General features: G+C 44.6%; 1 protein-coding gene across 2 annotated transcripts in view; it reads right to left on the reverse strand.

Moving 5' to 3' along the window:
* The window catches only part of LOC311235244 (G protein-activated inward rectifier potassium channel 1-like), a gene marked incomplete at its 3' end in the record, with an annotated part of 94,299 nt that extends 71,338 nt beyond the window's left edge, over nt 1-22,961 (reverse strand). For both annotated transcript variants that reach the window (XM_084322654.1, XM_084322655.1), the window contains exon 1: nt 22,226-22,961. In XM_084322654.1, the coding sequence (XP_084178780.1) occupies nt 22,226-22,897 (672 nt within the window). In that variant the 5' untranslated portion in view covers nt 22,898-22,961. The remainder of the gene's footprint in view (nt 1-22,225) is intronic.
* Between the last annotated feature and the right edge of the window lie 806 nt (nt 22,962-23,767).

Genomic DNA, 23,767 nt, shown 5'->3' on the forward strand with positions numbered 1-23,767 from the left:
GAGCGTGATAGCCCATGGGGTCCTCACGCCTTGCATGTCTAGCTGTAGAACAGCTCCTCAGCATGCGCTAGAGGGGTGTTCAGGGGGGGGGTCAGGGCTGTACACTGCGAGCATCTCGTCGCAAATTGCCCCCTAATCTGGCCGGTGCGAGTGGAAAATATCATCTGGGGGCAAGCTTGCGAGTAGTGATTGCAACCCTTCATTCGCATTTCACTCCTAAATTAATCCATACAAATTGGATAAAACATTAGCCTACAACCAGGGCATAATGTTGCGGTTGTAATTTCATTAGACAGACCAGCGCGGACCTTTAATAACATGCACTTTGATTGACACGAGCAATGGGCTAACGTTAGCTGCTATCCACGGTATCCATTAGGATTATGCTAAGCTAACTAGCGTTAGCTGCTGCTAACCCTGGACACCAATCAAAGCGGACTCCACAACACTAGTTCCATTCGGGAGGAAAGGGGGTGGGTTATATTGACAACGCTTGACAACAGAAGTTTAAACATAACTTCATATTTATTGGTTATTCGTTTCTGTTACTGTATATCATCCACTTTCCACTTTCCACTGTTAAACGCTTCCTGTTTACATTCGAGTGTGACGTCATCACCTACGGCAGCTTAGACGATCAAAACGCGAACCTAGAACAAAACCCGGGGGGGGGGGGGCTGGCTCTCTCATTCGTTCTCGCCCCCTCTCTCTCTCTCGCTCTGATTGATTGAAAACTTTATTAACAGATTGCAGAATGGGTACAATACAGTACAGCTCTCTCTACATTCAATGATTTAAAGTAGCCAAACGTTACAGACAGTATAAATACTAACTGGATAGTTGATGATAAACATTTAATTTCATTATCTGAAATATTCTAAAATCATTACGTCTGCTATAAGCCATTATCCCTTTGTGTGTGTGATTATTATTTTCTCACAGTAGTGTGTGTGTGTATATATATATATATATATATATATATATATATATATATGTGTGTGTGTGTTTGGCTAAAGTGGATAGAAAACACAGTACTGTGCAAAAAAAAGGCACCCAAAAGTTTATATAAATGGTCTTAGATGTAAATAAATTTTTTATTAGTGTGTCAGTAGACTACTCTTAGTACATTTTCATTAAATTATTTTTTAAAGCATCTTCATGGTTTAATAATGCAAACATATGTTGCAGGGACTTATTATAATCATCATATTGGCGTGACTGTATGCATCAAAGGGTTAAATCAAGCATTTTTAAGTGCTTTAGAGGAAATGTCAAAATATTGCGATATATATCGTGTATCGTGATATGGCCAAAAAATATCGCGATATCATTTAGAGGCCATATCGCCCAGCCCTACTATAATGGTAAAATAGTTATTTAAAAATTTGCCCCTAAAAAATATTCTTTGCCCCAAAATTTCTCATTTAGGGGCAAGTGTGCCCCTAGTGAAAAAGCTTAGCGTACAGCCCTGGGGGTGTGTGTCAACCAGTTTGATGGCAGCTTCTCCCGTATCAAACCGGCCCTTTCTGTCGGGGTCCCCCCTTGAGTGCGTCGCACAGCGGGAGGGACCGGGCCACCTATCTACTGTTCCTTGCGGCCCAGCGTCAGTTGACGGCGGGTGCGCTGTGGAATTATTTTCACATATGGAGACAAGAATGCCGTTTGGAGGGGTGGATAGAGAGAACGTTGAGGGAGGGGCTTGTTTTGCAGTTCGCACAACCCCACCCTCCGTTTTCAGGTTTGGTGCAGACCCTATTGTCAGAGTCAGTTGCAGTGACAGCCCTGGCCGACGAGATTCGATCTCTGTTGGCGAAGCAGGCTATAGTCGTTGTCCCGAGAGAGGACGCGATGTCAGGCGTCTACTCCCGTTATTTTCTGGTGCCCAAAAAAACGGGAGGGGTCAGACCTATACTGGATCTGTCCGCGTTCAATCGTCTGATTGTAGCGAGACCATTCAGAATGTTGACCGTCAAACTCCTGCTGCTTGCTGTCAGAAGGGGAGACTGGTTCACCTCCATAGACCTGAAGGATGCGTATTTTCACATCCCGATTTTCCCTCCTCACAGGAAGTTCCTACGGTTCCTGTTTCAGGGCGTAGCGTACGAGTACCAGAGGTTGCCGTTCGGCTATTCTCTGGCTCCCCGCACATTCACCAAGTGCGTAGCGACTGCGCTGGAGCCTCTACGTCGTCGGGGAATACGGGTTCTATTCTATCTCGACGACATTCTACTCCTCAGCCGGTCGGAGGAGGTTGCCAGGTCTCATACCAGGCTGGTGGTGGAATTCCTCACCAGGCTGGGTTTTGCTGTGAACTGGAAGAAGAGTACGCCTCTTCCCAGTCAACAGGTGGAGTACTTGGGCTTGACGTTGAGGTCAAGGCCCATGATTGTAACACTCTCGGAGCAACGGAGGGTGTCTATCCTACACGTGCTCGGGGGTTTCCGTCTGGGAGGGACGGTCACGGCGCTGCAAGTGATGCGCCTGCTCGGTATGATGGCATCTGCTCACACGGTGGTTCCTCTTGGCCTCCTCTTCATGAGGAGGATACAGAGGTGGTTCTTCAGTATGGGAATAGATCCGGTGAGGGACAAATGGAAACGGTTGATGGTTCCTTTGTCGATATGGGGAGATCTCGCCCATTAGAGGAGGCTGGGTATCCTCGCCATTGGGGACCCCATGGGCAGCAGGCGCTCACACGTCACGGTCTTCACCGACGCTTCTCTCACGGGTTGGGGAGGGACGTGTCGGACCAACGCAGTGGGGGGCAGCTGGACGAAGGTCCATGCTGGCCCGTCTACCCTGCACATCAATGTGTTGGAATTGAAGGCGGTCCTCCTGGTCCTCAAACGGTTCGACCACCTGGTGGTAGGCGAGCACGTTCTGGTCAGAACAGACAGTATGACGGCAGCGGCGTATATCAACAGGCAGGGTGGGACTCGATCCATCCGCCTGCAACGGGCGGCGGTCGAACTCTGGCTATGGGCATCTTGCAGGCTGCGCAGTCTGAGGGCGCTCCACATCCCTGGTGTGGAGAATGTGGGCGCAGATGTGATGTCTCGGGGCGGTCCTCGTCACGACGAGTGGGAACTGCGCCACGATATAGTCAAGCAGATCTGGGATCGCTTCGGGGAGGCTTCAGTAGATCTGTTTGCGAGCCGACGCTCTCACAAGTGCCCCTTGTCGTTCTCGGTCAGTCGGGCAGATCATCCCCCCTTGGGGGTGGATGCCTTCTCGATCTTTCCATGGCGTATGTTCCAAGAGTGGTGTAAGGCGGGGGGCTGGGACCCAGTCTCCTGCCCCCTGGATGCTGTCCTTGGTTACCTCCAGTCTCTCCTTGATTGACTGTCGGCTTCGACGGTGAAGGTATATGCAGCAGCTATATCCTCTTATGAGGGATTTGAGGGTGATGTTTTGTTCAGCCACCCTCTTGTGAAGCGTTTCCTGCTTGGCGCTCGACGCGTTAAGCCGGTACAACGCTCTTTGGCTCCAAGTTGGGATCTTCAATTGGTCCTCGGTCGGTTGTGCTTGGCCCCGTTTGAGCCTCTTAAGCAAGCGCCCTTGGGACAGCTGTCGTTCAAGACCGCGTTCTTGCTGGCCGTCACCTCCGCTAAACGCGTGGGTGAGCTCTGTGCTCTTTTGGTACGACCAGAGTGCCTGTCTTTTCGTTCCGATTGCGGTGCCACTCTGCGGCCTAATCCTGCCTTCGTGCCTAAAAATATCCGGAGTTCTTTCCGCTCCAGGGATATTGTGGTTCAGGCGTTTCATCCGCCTCCTCACGCTAGTGAGTTGGAGGCGGGCCTTCCCCTGTCATGTCCGGTCCGTGCTTTGGGGATTTACCTCAGCCGTACTCGGGGCCTCAGGGCTACCGATCAGCTTTTTGTCTGTCACTGTGGTTCTCGTGCCGGTAAGGCACTATCGAAACAGCGCCTGTCCCATTGGTTGTGCGAGGGCATAGCCCTCTGCTACATGTTGGCCGGGCTGGATCCCCCTGGGGGCATCAGGGCGCACTCCACTCGTGGGGTGGCGGCCTCTGCCGCTCTGCTGGGTGGGGCCTCGGTGGAGGACATCTGTGCTGCAGCTTCATGGTCCTCCCCGGGTCCCTTCGTAAGGTTTTACCTCATGGACATGACCGGGGGTTCTGTCTCCCAGGCGGTTCTGGGGTCTGTGGCCTCTCCTGCTTCCCGTCCTTTGGTGGGGTAGCAGGGGTGTGTGGGTATGGGCCACAGTGTGTTGGGTCACACGTGGTTCCGCCTGTGCTGTGTGTTCAAGGGGTTCTAGTTCCCTCTTGTTCACACTCGGGTGGAGTTGACTGCGCCCCCTCTTCGTTAGGAAGGATGGGGTGACGGGACTCCCCTTTCCCCTTGATGTGGGCTTACGGGTCCTCAGGGGGTGCATCTGTCGGGCCTCGCGTCCGCTCTACCCCATATCTCGGTATGGCTTAAGAGCGGGACGCGATGCAAGTACGCTATATAACGACAGGTTATGTATATAACCTAGTTATATGAGTACTGGCTAAGCCTCCCGCTCTTAGCGTGCCCCGAGTTCCCTTGGGGAATCTTTTCCTGGAAATTTTTTTTTCCGAGGAAGAGTGAGTGGTGACCACGCCTAGTACTTTATAGTACGCCACTATAGGGGCGGGGCCTGGCAGGTGGTGGGTGTATTTGTTTTTTTCGTTGATGGAGTATAATAGGTACATGAGATGAGGTATATCTCGGTATGGCTTAAGAGCGGGACGCTTAGCCAGTACTCATACAGTGAGTCGTTAAACAGTGACCTCAGTAGTTTAACAGTGACCTCAGTAGTTTAACAGTGACCTCAGTAGTTTAACAGTGACCTCAGTAGTTTAACAGTGACATCAGTAGTTTAACAGTGTCATCAGTAGTTTAACAGTGACATCAGTAGTTTAACAGTGAGATCAGTAGTTTAACAGTGACCTCAGTAGTTTAACAGTGACCTCAATAGTTTAACAGTGACCTCAGTAGCTCCAGAGGTATTTTCACTATGATTGTAGCCTCTGGATTTCTTCTGCATTTGTTGAAATCAGGCAATAAATAGCCCTTCAAAACTAGGTTTAAATACAACCAGTCATCAGTACAATCTATACAACTATTTTTATCTGGAAGAAACACAGACTTCAATCAATGTTAATTGCATAGATTGTGGCTAATCTTACATTTCACCAGAGACTGCGGCCTATGGAGCTATATTTCGTTGATGGCATTGCGATGTGTAGAGGGGGTTGTGATTGTGGCCCATTTCTACAGGTGCTGCCCAGACCAAAAACATGTGAAACTGAAACTAATCTACTGGTAATGTTATTCTTTCTTAACACATTCCCGGCCATTGGGGGCCGTCTAATCTCACTCTATAAGGCCAGCATTTCAAAACAGACTTGCATTGTGCGTGAGGCTGTTTGTAGAGCTAAATCTATACTTTATAGTACATTTATACTTTATAGTCATTTATACTTTATAGTATTGCTATCAGTCCATTCTCATTGTCAATTGAGACCATAAACCGTCCCTTCAAAATGGCTTAAAGAAATAATTTTTTCATCAATACGTTCTCATTTTATAGCGTCTTGAATATAAGCGTTATATAGGATTTGTTCTAGTATATTTCCTGGAAGGCGAGATACAGGGCGCTAAGCTAATAACATTAAATCAAACAGCGTTTCGGCACTACAGAAGCTAGAGCTAAAACTCAAAATGCATATTGTCGGTATTCATGGTCCACCATGAATGCATGAAAGGGGGGGGGCGTCGTTTCTGATTATTGATTACCAATAACGGCGTTAGCTTCAGTAGCCACATTCGCTGATCACCTGGTTGAGTATGATAACAAGGCCTGATCAGCATGTAATTTACGTGAAAAAGATCTTACCGTGGGCCAGTTGCATCCCCAAAAGGATTTCCCAGTTATCGATCACCATCTGGTAGATCGATATGTCCATTGGCTGATGATATATTCCTTTACTGCATAGTGAATTTGGTGTCGCAAAAGGTATTCCAAGCTACAGGCTACACCAGGGGTCGGCAATTAGGTTTGGCCGCAGGCCAATTTTTCCCCAAGCCATTGTATGTATATTGATCAGAGCAGTTCGCATGAATAATAATAAACACTCACGCTGAAAATGACGTCAGCGTCCTCTTACCGTTCGCCGATGAGACTGGAGGAAAAAGATCCCACTTATTTGACGGTGATCTCCTAGATCCTTTTCCGGTTTGTATAATCATAATAAACGCCCAAATCATATCGATTATTGCGTTATGGCAGCGATCGCTACACACGGACGTGTGTCTACAGTCCCGCAACAATATGTGAGTGGCGGACGCATTTGCCAGATGCACGGAGATCTCCAGAGATCCATTTCTGGTTGCAACTCGCCGATCATCCACCAGGCGGCAGTATTGAAGCGTTGCAGAGTTGTGCAGGCTCCCACTGTATCAGATCGGGCTCCGTGAGGGCATTCTGAATACCATGGCGAAAAAATTAAATATGATCTCAATAATGTTGTACGCCGTGGAATGGCAGAATTAGCATGAACTTGAATCACGTTGTAGGATGTTTTTGGCGCAGGATGTGTTAAAACTATCGATTTATATGGAATTCATTAAACGTATCCGTTGTCTTACTTATTATACTTATTGAATCTCAAACAAGCCTCGTCTTGTTAAATGAGACGGTCTGGTCTACGGAGGAGACTGGGGCTGACACATTCCAGATTGGGGAATCCCCCGCGATCGATTGACACTTCCGCTAAATATATTAATCTAGCTACTAACTGGGGAGACTGATCAATTACGGATAAAGGAATATAGTTGGACGATCGATTATGATAGTTAACCTTGTTAGATGATGAGGCTGCACTGGAAATGGAGCTAATGGACTTCCGAATGTCTCGTAATTCAAATACCTATAGTGCCGTCATTTCAGGAGCTTCTTCAAGCACTCTTTTTGTTTAAAGTTAATTGCATTGTTTTTGCATTGTTTTTAATTGCATTACTGTTCACATGCATGTGTGGTGCCGTCAGTCATGAGTAAAGATAAAGCTTGAATGACTTACTGAACTGGTGTTTTTATTTCATGGACTCATGTTTCCCATTTCAGCACCACGCGCTGTCCACCTCACTTTGAGCAAGCCTATATATACACGGTACATTGCACCTCACTGCCTATACCTGTTATTCACTCTCAACATGGATAAAACATAAAGTATGCATATAATAAAAATAATATGATGAAAATAAAATAAATATCATATTCTCAAAATAAACTGACGGGCCAGAAATGATTGCTGGTGGGCCAATTTCGGCCCACGGGCCGCCTATTGCCGACCCCTGGGATACACGTATAGATTCCGCGTGATTACGAAACCTAGCCGCATTTCTCGGAGACGCTCTCTGATTGGCCACTGACGCGTTTGCCCAATCCGTGACGAGCTGTGTCTTTGCCCATTTCCATGTCAAACAGCCTGCAAACTACCTGGCGTTCTATCGCCATGCTCTAAGACAAACTCTAACCTTAACCAACTTCGAAGAGTGCCTAAGCTTAACCAGTGTAGAAACGGGCGTCGGCCAATCAGAGAGCGTCTCCGAGAAATGCGGCTTGGTTTCGTAATCACGCATAGATTCCAGCTAACAGTAAACTCCATTCAAAGTAAAAAAAAAAAAAAGAAAGCACCGTTCTGCCACAGGGAACACTGCATTATCGAGACAGCGCCCCTACGAGGATCTGGCCGGTAATGCACTTTTCAGAAGAGTGGGGTAAATCTGCAGTGCCGCTCTGTGACATTGGGTAGGTTATTAAAATGGAATAAAAGCCAAAACAACCTTGCCACGGACATGTCCGTGGTTGGCCCTCTACCGTTGGATCCGAAACACGGACATGTCCGTGGTTGGCCGGGAACCAGTTCAACTTCCCGACGAGATAAACATCGAAAGACGTGTTCACCATTTAACGAGAACGCATGAAAAGTGCACAAGTCACTTGTTTTGCCTGTTCTTTCAAAAGGGGTGAAAAAATGAGCTTGTCTCACGGTTTGCTTTGACAAACACGGACGGCGTTTCCGCAAGTGCACCGCTTACGTTTTAAGGCGAGAGTCAATAAAAGAACGCAATAAAGCACAATTCCAAGTCGAGAGTATCCAGGTCCCATGAGAATTTACAACCCACACATAACCAAGCCTTTTGACTGCGGTTGCCATGTTGCAGCGTTTGTTACAGCAACATGCCTCATCTCTCCCGCCAGCCGCACTGGCAACCCCCCGGCCTGGCAGTGAACTTGAGTTGTCCCGTCACCTGAACACAAGGCTTGGCAGAGATCCCACAGTGAAAGTACAGTGATAGCGGGTGGGCGACACGTCATCAATCTACCATATGCCACGACGCCATCACTTTTAATTCTACTAATCGGTCGCCATGGTGACGTGAGAACGAGAGGTAGTGAGACATCGCCGCCGCTGATTCTATTGCAGTAGAAGAGAAAGCACAACAATGCGAGAAGACTTTCCTTCATCCTGCTTCTATTGTTCATCCTTCCTGCACTGCAGCAGTGGTGGCAGCCTATTGGAGTGGTGTGGAGTATAGAGCTGACTAGGCTGGGGACCCCAGGCGGTTCCTTGACCTTGGGGTCCTCAGGTGGGAAAAAAACATAGGTTTGTCGGCTGTCCACTGTCCAGAATAAACCGCGGGACACCGCGGAACAGGAGCTCACCCCAGCTTTTTATTTGGTACCGTTTAAAAATATATCGCTTTAAAACAAATACAAATTAAATATATATATAGAAAAAATAAAATAAAAAAGCCTACCTTGATATTCTAACAAGTTATGTTGTGGAAATAGAAGAGATATGCTACTTATCCTTATTGCACGCTGTCTGAAAGATATAGGGTCATTAAAACGTGCCGTTATTTATTTAATTGTACAATTGATGTTGACATTTTATTGCCATGGGGATATTATTTGAGATTTCATTCTGGAAATGTCAAGTCTGATGAAAGATGACATTTCCAGAACAGCGTGGCTGCAGTGAATCATAACATATGGCTGTATCAAATCATTCGATGTGACAAAAACAAACAAAAAAAACATCATGACAGGATTTGTGACATGATTATAACTGGAGGCTCTCTCTGACTCCCTCCCCTATACTTTGTAAGTCTATTCCCTGGGGGGGCTTATATCAGCTGTCACTTTAGCTTATCGCGCTATTCCACAGAGGGGATAAAAGCCCCGCTAACCTTCTCTGTCACAACAAAGCACTCCTGTCCGTTTGTCAGAGCCGACAGTCAGCTGCGTTTTGGACGAGAGAAAGAGATGTCATGTGAAGGCGACGCTTTAGCTACAATAAACCGAATGGCGCGCCGAGCCGCTCTGCCTTTCATCCAGGTTACGGTACCGCGTCCAGCAGCAGCTGCTGTCTCGGCTCTCATTTCATCCTAGGAACGGATGTTTTACAACTTCGAAACAGAGTTGATCCGAATTGGAATGCGGAGCAGGGCGTGCGGCCCTGAGCTATTGTCTTGTATCTCATCCTGTATACATACAGGGGCGTGGGAAGTGGGGGTGCGGCGGGTGCTCCAGCACCCCCTGCTGGCGGGGAGTGTAACTGCAACTGCAAGGTTGTTTTGGCCTTTATTCCATTGGAATACCGAGGCTACTCAATGTCATAGAGCGGAGCGGCACTGCAGATTTACCCTATTCTTGGAATTCATTGCCAGATCCATAGGGGCGCTGTCTCGATAATGCAGTGTTATTAAAGCAGCGTGTAGCCGACTCATGAACCAGTTGGGATTCGAATAGACGCGGCCTGGAAGCGTCAACGCGGAACTAGAAATCCGTTGGTAAAATAAATAGCGGCCTGGAATAGTTTTTGGGACAATTCGCAGTAAAGGAATATATCTGTCTGCGATGTTGTAAGCGGGAACGAATTGCAGAGAGGGAGGACTGACTGAAGTGGAGAGTGTGTTTACTTGTGTCTCAGAAAAGAAATGTCTCAAAAACGATATCTGATTTCTTTAATAATAATAACCTGGACTTGCTGCAGCATATGCATCAGGATATTCTGGACTCACTGGACATTCATGTTGTCATGAAGGAGTTTATTTCCACCACTCCTGAATGCAAGACCACCCTCTGTGTTTTACCGTCTTCGGAATAGGTAATGTGTGTTTATTATCGCTCCTGCAGCGATTGTTGTTGTGACAGTGACACACACACACACACACACACACACACACACACACACACAGATCCTGTGCGGTGTGCGAAATGAAAGTCCAAACGCTAGTTGTTGCCGCTTGCGTCTATCGACAATAAATCGTCTTCTGATTAGAGAAAAAACTGCTGCATTTCGTGTGTGAACTGTCCACATGTTGGTGTTCAAGTTTGTTTGTTGTAGTGTAAAATATTGATCTTTCAAATGAATGGAAAATCACGAATGATGCGCTTCGCGCATGCATTTAATATGACATTATTATTATTTATCTCCGACTCCCGCACCCCCAAGTCTGACCGACTTCCCGCGTCCTTGTATACATATGCTTTTAGTGGTTCTATCTATTGCTCAATTTCACAATTTTCTTATGCTGTGGTTCTACTGTCACTAGGCCTGCCGCGATAAGCAATAAATCGATTAATTGCTGCGATAATTAAAATGAATGCAATGATTTTGACGGGCGCGATTAATTGCTATTTGCGCGTTTGTTTTAATGAGGCGGAACCAGTGCCCCTCAGTCACTGTCCGTGTTGGGAGGCGGGCCGCTGACGTTACTAGAGTACAGCACGGGAGCTCCGTGGGGCAACGCCACATAGACATTTCTCAATAGTGTTGCTCCTTTTAACCAAGTAGCATTATTTGTAGTGTAACGTTAGCTATTTTTAGACCCAAGTAGTTACTCGCTACTGCCCGGAGAAACTGGACTGCTAAATAAAGATTAAAGATCTAGCGTTCGTTGATGCTCATTCAATGCTAACAACATTAGCTACAAACGAAATACAACGTATAGCATAGCTACAAGTACAACACAGAATAACGTTAATACAATTACATGCATCATTGTTTACAATTAACGGGTGGGGCTAGTCAAAGGACTGGACACGGGGACAAGTTAAACATGAATTAATTTATTATAACACTCCGGTAGTTTCGAGTCGTGCTGCAGTGCTTACGCACCACAGCTATTATATTATATACTGCTTTGACGCTTCCTCCTCATCGTTGATTGCCTGTAGTAGCTGCATCTAACGTTAGTAGCTAACGTTAAAACTAACCTAAAGTTAGTTGTTCACCAACAATTTGTTTTATCATTAGCTCAAAAACATCATATCATTAGCCCAAGTTGTCGGCTCATAGTTTCTGCTTAGGATAATCACAAAATACTTCCGGTCCGGTCGGTGGGCTTCAAAATAAAAGTCTAAACACCGGAAAAGACGGAGCGGTGGGCTTCAAAATAAAAGTTTGGGGAAATAAATTTCAAAAAAAAAAATCTCTAACCGGTCGCAATAATATCGCTTATCGCGATATTTTCGGGGGCAATTAATCGCCCAGCAAAATGTGTTATCGTGGCAGGCCTAACTGTCACCATGTATGCATATGCTCACTACATGTATTTATTGCTCCATCTCCGTCCACTACAAACATGGGAACTCTCTAACCCCCCCCCCCCCCCCCCATCTCTCTGAGTGGTTGTCTCATAGTGTTGACCAAGGTGGTGGATGTCTCGGGGTCTTGGCCAAGATTGCAGTGACTGTTCTACGTACACCACAAAGGCCATGGATCAGCTTCTTACTGTCTTCTGTCCGTGGTCTGTCAACGTGGTTTTAGAGTTCATTGCTGGGTTAAGTACTTCTATTCTATTCACATAATATGCTCACTACATATATCTATTCTATTCACATACGGTATATGCTTACCTCTTGTATCTATTGCTATGTCCGCCCATCACAATCACACAAACTCTCTAACGCCTGTCCCGTCCGGAGTATTGGACGTCCCGTGATGATGACCCGGGAGGATGAGACCCTCTCTGCGCCGCCCCCTTGCCTCAAATAGATCCGCCATCAGCTCTATTTTTTATCTTTCAAAATGTTCAGTTGCTATTGCATGCACTTATCAGTGTTTCATTACGCATATGAGTGCATGCTTACCAACTGCTTTGCCTGTTTTATTGCAACACTACTATCACAGATAAAGGTGCAGACTTTGTTCAACGTAAATGCGCCTTCTGGTTCTACTGGTATGCACTTGGTTGACGCGCTTAAATATCAGCACTCGGGAGATCGGATTTTACATTTGACATTTATTTTCCTTTCAGATTTTCCTTTCAGATCTTCGGATTCCAATAATCCCCACAATGAAATTTAGGAAATGCTTGTCTTACCATTTGACAGAGAAATCATAGTGTAGAATAAATCAAAACATAGGCTGCTCTGCAGCGGTCAAAAAAACATGTCGCCACATACCAAACATTTTAGAACACTGGCTGTGTGACGGCCAACCCATCTTAACACCTGATGCCGGTTTCCCCAAATTGGCCACATGCATCCCAATTGCAGGGAACAAACTTAACTTTTTGACTTACCAGCCATTTGGCTGGTAGATTTTTAAAAGTACCAGCCGGGCAGATTTTTTACTAGCCAAAAATTATAAATAGCTTTTTAGTATATCGCCATGTGTTATTATTACATATAATACTCTCATATGCTATTTTCAATTAATATCATAAACAACATAAGGAATATTAGCATAATTTTGAGTGGACTGAAGGAATGAGTCAGCGTTAATAGTTTTAAATGCAAATAATTTATTGAAACATAGAAGTGGGGTCGGGACACAAGTAATAACTATTTTATTTCTATTTTTTTAACTGTTTTAACCATGTAGTGTAGCACTTTGGGATCCCAGTGAACAAAAAGTGCATTACAAATCCAATCTATTATTATTATTATTATTATGTGTGGCTGCCGCCCTGGCGGACATCTGTGCTCTACTGAGTGCACCTTTCTAGTCTAGAGAGAGAGCGCTGATTCCCCGTAGCTGAACAGGGTTGCATTTTGTCAACACAAGTTGGAACCCTGGAGGAAGCGATATAAGGAAACGAATTGCTCCGCTAATCGCTCATGTTGACCCCGCCCCCAAGTCGCTCACCGCTCACCTTGAATCGAGCGCTCCGCGCCACATCACTCGGCAGATTTTTTTTTTTTTTTTGGAGCATGGTGTAAATTAGCTCAAACTACTACAGTATACACCCCCTGGGCCCCTTAACAATTGTTTGTATTGAGCCGCATTGTAATTGTACCCATTCTGCAATGTTAAATAACGTTGTTTATCCATTCACTAGCTCTATTAAGCGATGATAGCTAGCCTAGCCACAATGCTATGGTCGCTGCCATTAACGTTAGCATGTAAGCTAACGACAACAACAATGGCGTCAAATCTTTTTCTAACAGAATGTGAGTGACAAAGCCTGAACAGGATATCACAGGTTCACCCTTCTCATTGGTTGAAAATGGCCTTCATGTTTGTACATCGCCATCTGTTGCTTTAGCATTGTACTACATGTATATCAGGGCTCTACGCTAACCTTTTTCACTAGGGGCACAGGTGCTCCTAAATGAAAAAATTTAGGAGCACACAAAGAAATTTAGGAGCACCCAAAAATATTTAGGAGCACAGTGGAAATATTTCAAGTAACAGAGTTTATTTTTTTTTCAAAAATAAATGTATATTTGTACTGTGCATGTGTGTAAATTAGCTCTTGCTACAGCCCTGCATGTTTACATTTTGTATTTTGTACTTGATGTTCATTAACATGTACTGTCCCTATCAAATAAACTTATCAAATCAAACTACTGCTACAAAAGGTTCAGTCACTTAACTTTAGCCCCTTTTATGCATACAATGCTTATGTTTTGGCTGTGTTGCTCTTCTAGAAAAATAATCCTTTCAGGGTTGCCTATTGAAATACTGTACACTTTCCTACTGTACACTTTCCTGATTAATTGAAATGGGGGACCCTGATGTAAACAAGACGAAAGTCTTTCTCTGGTCTGCATCCCCTTAACAATTGTGTGTATTGAGCTGTACTGTATTGTACCCATTCTGCAATCTGTTAATAAAGTTTTCAATCAATCAATCACACCTCCAGTACAGAAACATTGTTTGAGTTTGCGTGTCAGGTAGACCATTGATTGACAGTCGAGTCTGCCAATTACATCACATCGCTTGCACTCCGGCGCTGCAGCTGGACCCATTGCCCACCTCTGCTGTTGATAACGCTAGCCAAGTTATTATACACACAGATACACAGTGGGCCAGTGACTTTGGTGTAGGGGTGTAACAATGCATCGATCCTAAGGGGGAAATTCAACTGCATCGATTTGAAAATGTTAGAATAGATTATCGCAATTTTAATGTGTACACGTTATGTTATTGTCATGTCCGTTACAGCCAACACACCGACATACGCTACTGCATCAACGTTATGATTAACAAAGCAAGGCATTCGTTTGGTTGCATTAACGTTATATTACTATTGCCATCGATAAATCTAGGTGTTCTAAAATATATTGGTAAGAGAGAGATTATAATAAGTTGGTGTCTCGGAAAACGAGAGCCCTGATCGTGGAGTTTCAGGAAGTAAACAAGCAAAATGAGAGCTTCCGATTGGTCATTTGCTTTATTTCCCATGAAACCAGTCACTTCACTCTACTGTGATTGGACCGTTGGCTTGAGTGCAATGTGGGACTTGTAGTTTTTTAACGATCTCGCAGCGGAGGAAAAAAAAGACAAGAGAGGCTATAATCTGTATTCGCACAGCGTGCGAATTACGGTTCGCATACAAATATTTTTAGGGACATATGCGAGCAATTTGGTCGCACTGTAGAGCCCTGTATATTACATCAGTGTTAAACCACTGTGAGCGGCCTGGAGGGAGTGGATTGGAGCGGAGGAGAAGCGGTAGATGCAGTGTATTTTGTTAGCCGCCAGGTGGCGGGCAGACCTTAAATTCTAATCGCCAAAGAATAAATCTACAAGCCAATGGCGCTGGGCGTGTAACTATTTTGTACCCTGCCCAATTGGCATCTCCATAATTCAATTGTCCCATAAAAGCAAAGCAAATTAGTAGTCTACCGTCATATAGTACCAATAGCCTATAGGCCTACATTGCATCATCACAATATAATAATCACAACAATACATGATCACAAAACCCATTATTTACATAAGTCATGACTTCATTCATAACAATAATACAAATTTATAATTGTCGTAGATGTCATGTGAAGGCGACGCTTTAGCTACAATAAACCGAATGGCGCGCCGAGCCGCTCTGCCTTTCATCCAGGTTACGGTACCGCGTCCAGCAGCAGCTGCTGTCTCGGCTCTCATTTCATCCTAGGAACGGATGTTTTACAACTTCGAAACAGAGTTGATCCGAATTGGAATGCGGAGCAGGGCGTGCGGCCCTGAGCTATTGTCTTGTATCTCATCCTGTATACATACAGGGGCGTGGGAAGTGGGGGTGCGGCGGGTGCTCCAGCACCCCCTGCTGGCGGGGAGTGTAACTGCAACTGCAAGGTTGTTTTGGCCTTTATTCCATTGGAATACCGAGGCTACTCAATGTCATAGAGCGGAGCGGCACTGCAGATTTACCCTATTCTTGGAATTCATTGCCAGATCCATAGGGGCGCTGTCTCGATAATGCAGTGTTATTAAAGCAGCGTGTAGCCGACTCATGAACCAGTTGGGATTCGAATAGACGCGGCCTGGAAGCGTCAACGCGGAACTAGAAATCCGTTGGTAAAATAAATAGCGGCCTGGAATAGTTTTTGGGACAATTCGCAGTAAAGGAATATATCTGTCTGCGATGTTGTAAGCGGGAACGAATTGCAGAGAGGGAGGACTGACTGAAGTGGAGAGTGTGTTTACTTGTGTCTCAGAAAAGAAATGTCTCAAAAACGATATCTGATTTCTTTAATAATAATAACCTGGACTTGCTGCAGCAGGATATTCTGGACTCACTGGACATTCATGTTGTCATGAAGGAGTTTATTTCCACCACTCCTGAATGCAAGACCACCCTCTGTGTTTTACCGTCTTCGGAATAGGTAATGTGTGTTTATTATCGCTCCTGCAGCGATTGTTGTTGTGACAGTGACACACACACACACACACACACACACACACACACACAGATCCTGTGCGGTGTGCGAAACGAAAGTCCAAACGCTAGTTGTTGCCGCTTGCGTCTATCGACAATAAATCGTCTTCTGATTAGAGAAAAAACTGCTGCATTTCGTGTGTGAACTGTCCACATGTTGGTGTTCAAGTTTGTTTGTTGTAGTGTAAAATATTGATCTTTCAAATGAATGGAAAATCACGAATGATGCGCTTCGCGCATGCATTTAATATGACATTATTATTATTTATCTCCGACTCCCGCACCCCCAAGTCTGACCGACTTCCCGCGTCCTTGTATACATATGCTTTTTGTGGTTCTATCTATTGCTCAATTTCACAATTTTCTTATGCTGTGGTTCTACTGTCACCATGTATGCATATGCTCACTACATGTATTTATTGCTCCATCTCCGTCCACTACAAACATGGGAACTCTCTAACCCCCCCCCCCCCCCCCCATCTCTCTGAGTGGTTGTCTCATAGTGTTGACCAAGGTGGTGGATGTCTCGAGGTCTTGGCCAAGATTGCAGTGACTGTTCTACGTACACCACAAAGGCCATGGATCAGCTTCTTACTGTCTTCTGTCCGTGGTCTGTCAACGTGGTTTTAGAGTTCATTGCTGGGTTAAGTACTTCTATTCTATTCACATAATATGCTCACTACATATATCTATTCTATTCACATACGGTATATGCTTACCTCTTGTATCTATTGCTATGTCCGCCCATCACAATCACACAAACTCTCTAACGCCTGTCCCGTCCGGAGTATTGGACGTCCCGTGATGATGACCCGGGAGGATGAGACCCTCTCTGCGCCGCCCCCTTGCCTCAAATAGATCCGCCATCAGCTCTATTTTTTATCTTTCAAAATGTTCAGTTGCTATTGCATGCACTTATCAGTGTTTCATTACGCATATGAGTGCATGCTTACCAACTGCTTTGCCTGTTTTATTGCAACACTACTATCACAGATAAAGGTGCAGACTTTGTTCAACGTAAATGCGCCTTCTGGTTCTACTGGTATGCACTTGGTTGACGCGCTTAAATATCAGCACTCGGGAGATCGGATTTTACATTTGACATTTATTTTCCTTTCAGATTTTCCTTTCAGATCTTCGGATTCCAATAATCCCCACAATGAAATTTAGGAAATGCTTGTCTTACCATTTGACAGAGAAATCATAGTGTAGAATAAATCAAAACATAGGCTGCTCTGCAGCGGTCAAAAAAACATGTCGCCACATACCAAACATTTTAGAACACTGGCTGTGTGACGGCCAACCCATCTTAACACCTGATGCCGGTTTCCCCAAATTGGCCACATGCATCCCAATTGCAGGGAACAAACTTAACTTTTTGACTTACCAGCCATTTGGCTGGTAGATTTTTAAAAGTACCAGCCGGGCAGATTTTTTACTAGCCAAAAATTATAAATAGCTTTTTAGTATATCGCCATGTGTTATTATTACATATAATACTCTCATATGCTATTTTCAATTAATATCATAAACAACATAAGGAATATTAGCATAATTTTGAGTGGACTGAAGGAATGAGTCAGCGTTAATAGTTTTAAATGCAAATAATTTATTGAAACATAGAAGTGGGGTCGGGACACAAGTAATAACTATTTTATTTCTATTTTTTTAACTGTTTTAACCATGTAGTGTAGCACTTTGGGATCCCAGTGAACAAAAAGTGCATTACAAATCCAATCTATTATTATTATTATTATTATGTGTGGCTGCCGCCCTGGCGGACATCTGTGCTCTACTGAGTGCACCTTTCTAGTCTAGAGAGAGAGCGCTGATTCCCCGTAGCTGAACAGGGTTGCATTTTGTCAACACAAGTTGGAACCCTGGAGGAAGCGATATAAGGAAACGAATTGCTCCGCTAATCGCTCATGTTGACCCCGCCCCCAAGTCGCTCACCGCTCACCTTGAATCGAGCGCTCCCCGCTCCCCGCGCCACATCACTCGGCAGATTTTTTTTTTTTTTTTTTGGAGCATGGTGTAAATTAGCTCAAACTACAACAGTATACACCCCCTGGGCCCCTTAACAATTGTTTGTATTGAGCCGCATTGTAATTGTACCCATTCTGCAATGTTAAATAACATTGTTTATCCATTCACTAGCTCTATTAAGCGATGATAGCTAGCCTAGCCACAATGCCATGGTCGCTGCCATTAACGTTAGCATGTAAGCTAACGACAACAACAATGGCGTCAAATCTTTCTCTAACAGAATGTGAGTGACAAAGCCTGAACAGGATATCACAGGTTCACCCTTCTCATTGGTTGAAAATGGCCTTCATGTTTGTACATCGCCATCTGTTGCTTTAGCATTGTACTACATGTATATCAGGGCTCTACGCTAACCTTTTTCACTAGGGGCACAGGTGCTCCTAAATGAAAAAATTTAGGAGCACACAAAGAAATTTAGGAGCACCCAGAAATATTTAGGAGCACAGTGGAAATATTTCAAGTAACAGAGTTTATTTTTTTTTTCAAAAATAAATGTATATTTGTACTGTGCATGTGTGTAAATTAGCTCTTGCTACAACCCTGCATGTTTACATTTTGTATTTTGTACTTGATGTTCATTAACATGTACTGTCCCTATCAAATAAACTTATCAAATCAAACTACTGCTACAAAAGGTTCAGTCACTTAACTTTAGCCCCTTTTATGCATACAATGCTTATGTTTTGGCTGTGTTGCTCTTCTAGAAAAATAATCCTTTCAGGGTTGCCTATTGAAATACTGTACACTTTCCTACTGTACACTTTCCTGATTAATTGAAATGGGGGACCCTGATGTAAACAAGACGAAAGTCTTTCTCTGGTCTGCATCCCCTTAACAATTGTGTGTATTGAGCTGTACTGTATTGTACCCATTCTGCAATCTGTTAATAAAGTTTTCAATCAATCAATCACACCTCCAGTACAGAAACATTGTTTGAGTTTGCGTGTCAGGTAGACCATTGATTGACAGTCGAGTCTGCCAATTACATCACATCGCTTGCACTCCGGCGCTGCAGCTGGACCCATTGCCCACCTCTGCTGTTGATAACGCTAGCCAAGTTATTATACACACAGATACACAGTGGGCCAGTGACTTTGGTGTAGGGGTGTAACAATGCATCGATCCTAAGGGGGAAATTCAACTGCATCGATTTGAAAATGTTAGAATAGATTATCGCAATTTTAATGTGTACACGTTATGTTATTGTCATGTCCGTTACAGCCAACACACCGACATACGCTACTGCATCAACGTTATGATTAACAAAGCAAGGCATTCGTTTGGTTGCATTAACGTTATATTACTATTGCCATCGATAAATCTAGGTGTTCTAAAATCTATTGGTAAGAGAGAGATTATAATAAATTGGTGTCTCGGAAAACGAGAGCCCTGATCGCGGAGTTTCAGGAAGTAAACAAGCAAAATGAGAGCTTCCGATTGGTCATTTGCTTTATTTCCCATGAAACCAGTCACTTCACTCTACTGTGATTGGACCGTTGGCTTGAGTGCAATGTGGGACTTGTAGTTTTTTAACGATCTCGCAGCGGAGGAAAAAAAAGACGAGAGAGGCTATAATCTGTATTCGCACAGCGTGCGCGTAATTGATTTTTACGGTTCGCATACAAATATTTTTAGGGACATATGCGAGCAATTTGGTCGCACTGTAGAGCCCTGTATATTACATCAGTGTTAAACCACTGTGAGCGGCCTGGAGGGAGTGGATTGGAGCGGAGGAGAAGCGGTAGATGCAGTGTATTTTGTTAGCCGCCAGGTGGCGGGCAGACCTTAAATTCTAATCGCCAAAGAATAAATCTACAAGCCAATGGCGCTGGGCGTGTAACTATTTTGTACCCTGCCCAATTGGCATCTCCATAATTCAATTGTCCCATAAAAGCAAAGCAAATTAGTAGTCTACCTTCATATAGTACCAATAGCCTATAGGCCTACATTGCATCATCACAATATAATAATCACAACAATACATGATCACAAAACCCATTATTTACATAAGTCATGACTTCATTCATAACAATAATACAAATTTATAATTCATAATAGTCACTTTCAAAATCATACATTTGGCTCCAACAACCGACATCTAAGAAGGGAGACCCCCCCCCTTGAACGGCCCTTCTAAGGTTTGTCTCCTCCACATTGCCTGTGGTGCATTTTTTCCTATTGCTAGGTTTTAGTGAGTTTTTCCTTACCTTCGCGTGGGGTATGTCTGAGAGTGTTGCATTTATTTTAAATTGTTTGGACTTTATGGTGTTTTTGTGTTGTTCTTGATTTATTGTGATGTTTCTTCTTGACTTGTTTAAAGAAGACGTGTCCGGCCCATGGGGACATTAACGTGTGTTGTCGGACCTTACAAATACATTTGATTTGATTTATTTCACTTTCGACCACTGGCTCTTCCGGGATAATGGCATTTGTGCCTTTAGGGGGGAGTGGACATGGGAAATACTGTCCCCCTTTTCATTGTGGTCCACTCGATATCGATGGAGCGGAGGAGAATTGGTTCAATGTAACTTCCAGTCAATGAGACCGATTTCCTGGGCACTCTGTCCCCCTTGGGGGACATTAATCTGATCCCCAGTCAGTTACTACAGAGGTAGAGGGGCACTGACAGCCATTCTGCTGACTGCGGGACCGTTTGTGATGACCCCCCGCCCCCCCTTGTACCTGAAAACAGACTCAGCACATCAGAGATGATGAGGTATTGAATAAAGTAGACGACAGCTTTGGGCTGAAGTGCAGGAGGTAAATCTTAAATAGTCACAGCCAGTTTGCAACACATCTTCCACTGGGACCTTCAGACATAACCTTTTGTATATTTGTGGCCCTGAGGGAATGTCAATTCAATTCTGGAGATGAATGGAAATTCAATGCATGAGTTGGAACGCAGCCATAAAGGCATAATGAGCCATTTCAGCACAAATTAACTGAATGTCACTTAAAAGGGGAACTACAGTATGCTAAATTTCTGAATTCATACATGTTGTTCCTCTGGTCTAAAGACAGTACACGCATTAATGAAAATGAGCAACTCTCTCCCAAATCCAAAAGCCTGAGTGCTAAAATTCTAACTTCAAGTATAAAGTCTGAAGCTGCTCCATAGACAATGAATTGGGAAATATTGTATAGTCAGATGACACTTTGAGCACCCAGGGTAATGTTCTGAGTTCATAGGTACATTCAGAACTGAGAACACTACTATAGAATACATTTGTATATATATATATTATATATATATATATATATATATATATATATATATATATATATATATATTAAAAAATAATTAAAAAAAAACATTCCGCGGGTCCATTCATTGTCAATAGAGCAGCTCCAGACGTTATACTTGATCACACGTTTGAGTCTTCTTCTCTGGTTTCTGGCTTTGAGTGAGAGTAGCTCATGTTCAGATATTGACTGAATCGTCTCGAGCCATGGCAAATTGGCAATAACATATTACAATTTTCCCTTTGAGTGGTGTTCCTCTCTAATCATCTCTCATGCTTAAATGAACAAGTTGTGACAGACACCTTGATTATACACAGTCCTCCACTCAAAGTATTTAAGTAATCCAGTTTTTGCACTTAAGTACTGTACTTGAGTAAAAAATACTTAATTACTTTCCCCCACGTTTTTTTTTATTTGTATTGTACATTGTGCCAAATGCTCCCTGTATGACAATACACATCTGAACCGTATATATTTTATATCCAGTTTAATCACCTGTACATTGTATATAACTTTTGCACTTCATACTGTTACATTTGCACTCTGGTTGGATGCCAAACTTATTTTCGTTGTACGTGTGCTTTATAATGACATACATTTGAATAAAAATCTGAACTGAAATTAACTGGATTTTTGGCAACGTGCCAGACATTTCCACCTTGGCTAAACGAACATGAATTATGTAAACGTGATTTTTATTTTTTTGTATTGGCCCCATTATATTACGCTCCGAAACTACTGCTCCAACACACAACACACAGCGCCGTTACCTTGATGAGTTTGCACCTGATCTGCGCCGACACCATGTGGCTGTTCCGCAGGTTCCCCACACGGAACATGAGACACAGCTTCCCGTCCCGCTGCGAGATCACCGCGTACTGGCTGAACATCAGCGTCTCGGCGCGCTTCTTGGGCTGCGACATCTTGATGAACATGCAGCCGATGAGGAACGCGTCCACGATGGAGCCCAGCAGCGACTGGAAGAGGAACAATATGATGCCCTCGGGACACTTCTCCGTGATGTAGCGGTAGCCATACCCGATGGTCGCCTCCGTCTCGATGAAGAACAGGAACGCGGAGGGAAAATTGTACACGTTGGCGACGCACGGCGTGTACGAGTCGGCGTGGCCGTTGTGGCTCAGGTCACCGCGGATGTAGGCGATGATCCACCACATGGAAGCCATGACCAGCCACGCCACGGTGTAGGTGAGGATGAAGATGAGCATGTTCCACCGCCACTTGAGGTCGACCAGCGTGGTGAAGATGTCGGAGAGATACCGGCTCGTCTCGCCGCCCAGGTTACCGTGCTGGACGTTGCAGCGGCCGTTCTTCTCCACGAAGCGCTGCCTCTTCCTCTTCACGGGCGCAGAGAAAGTCATGTCCCTGGTGTTGGTGTTCACCACCTGGTAGTCCTCGCCGAATTTCCTCCGTATCGCAGACATGGTGGATGATTGTGCGGATCCGGTTAGGGCGACCCTTTACGCAAACTTTTGCAACCCCTATCCAAACAACGATGCACTAACATTGAACCCACTTGCATTAGGTGAGAGACCGTGAGACTCGTCTCTCTTTCTCTCTCTGGAAATCACTTGCAAGTGATGAGAGATTGTGCGCAATCAATGTTGCGAGTCGGTAATTACGCACGGGAGCGCCCCGCGGCGGGTGTCCTCTGCCAACTTTTTGTTTTGCAGTTTATTATTACATCCATATGAAATATTGAAACGTCCCGTCAAATGGACCTCGTTCAAATCTGAATTGGTGTCCTTCCTTGACAGATCCAGCGTTGTGCGTTCAGGATCCCGGGCGCGCAGCATGCAGCGTGGAGCTCATAGTAGCGTGTGCGCTCCTGGTCGGGCACACGCTCCTGCACTATAGGACTTGAGATGGAAGACCTGAGAGGAACTGCGGCACTGTGGCAGCGCAGGCAGATGTAGTTACTTGTAAGGGGGAGGGTGTCACTGTCAGGGAGAGGGACATCCTACCCAATCAGGTATGAACAGCAGAGCGAGCGGACACTCGCCGGACAGTGTAAACACTGGGGGAATTATGAGCGTTGCCTACGTTTCAGTCTATCGTTATATATGTTGTCATATGCATGCTGTATTGCAAGTTGTCCACGCTACATTTGAGCAGTGCCTCTAAGCAAAATGTTATTTGTATACAGTGTGTGTATTCAAGGCTCATTGTTTTGCCATCTGGTTCCCCCTAGTGTCCTCTATATGGAAATACCCCTGGAGTTACACAGCCAACCAGAATCAGAATCAGAAAGGTCTTTATTGCCGAAGTGGTTTTCACATACCACAAGGAGGAAT

This window comes from Notolepis coatsorum, assembly GCF_963971535.1.
Source record: "Notolepis coatsorum genome assembly, chromosome: 10".
In the NCBI taxonomy this organism is placed as follows: domain Eukaryota; kingdom Metazoa; phylum Chordata; class Actinopteri; order Aulopiformes; family Paralepididae; genus Notolepis; species Notolepis coatsorum.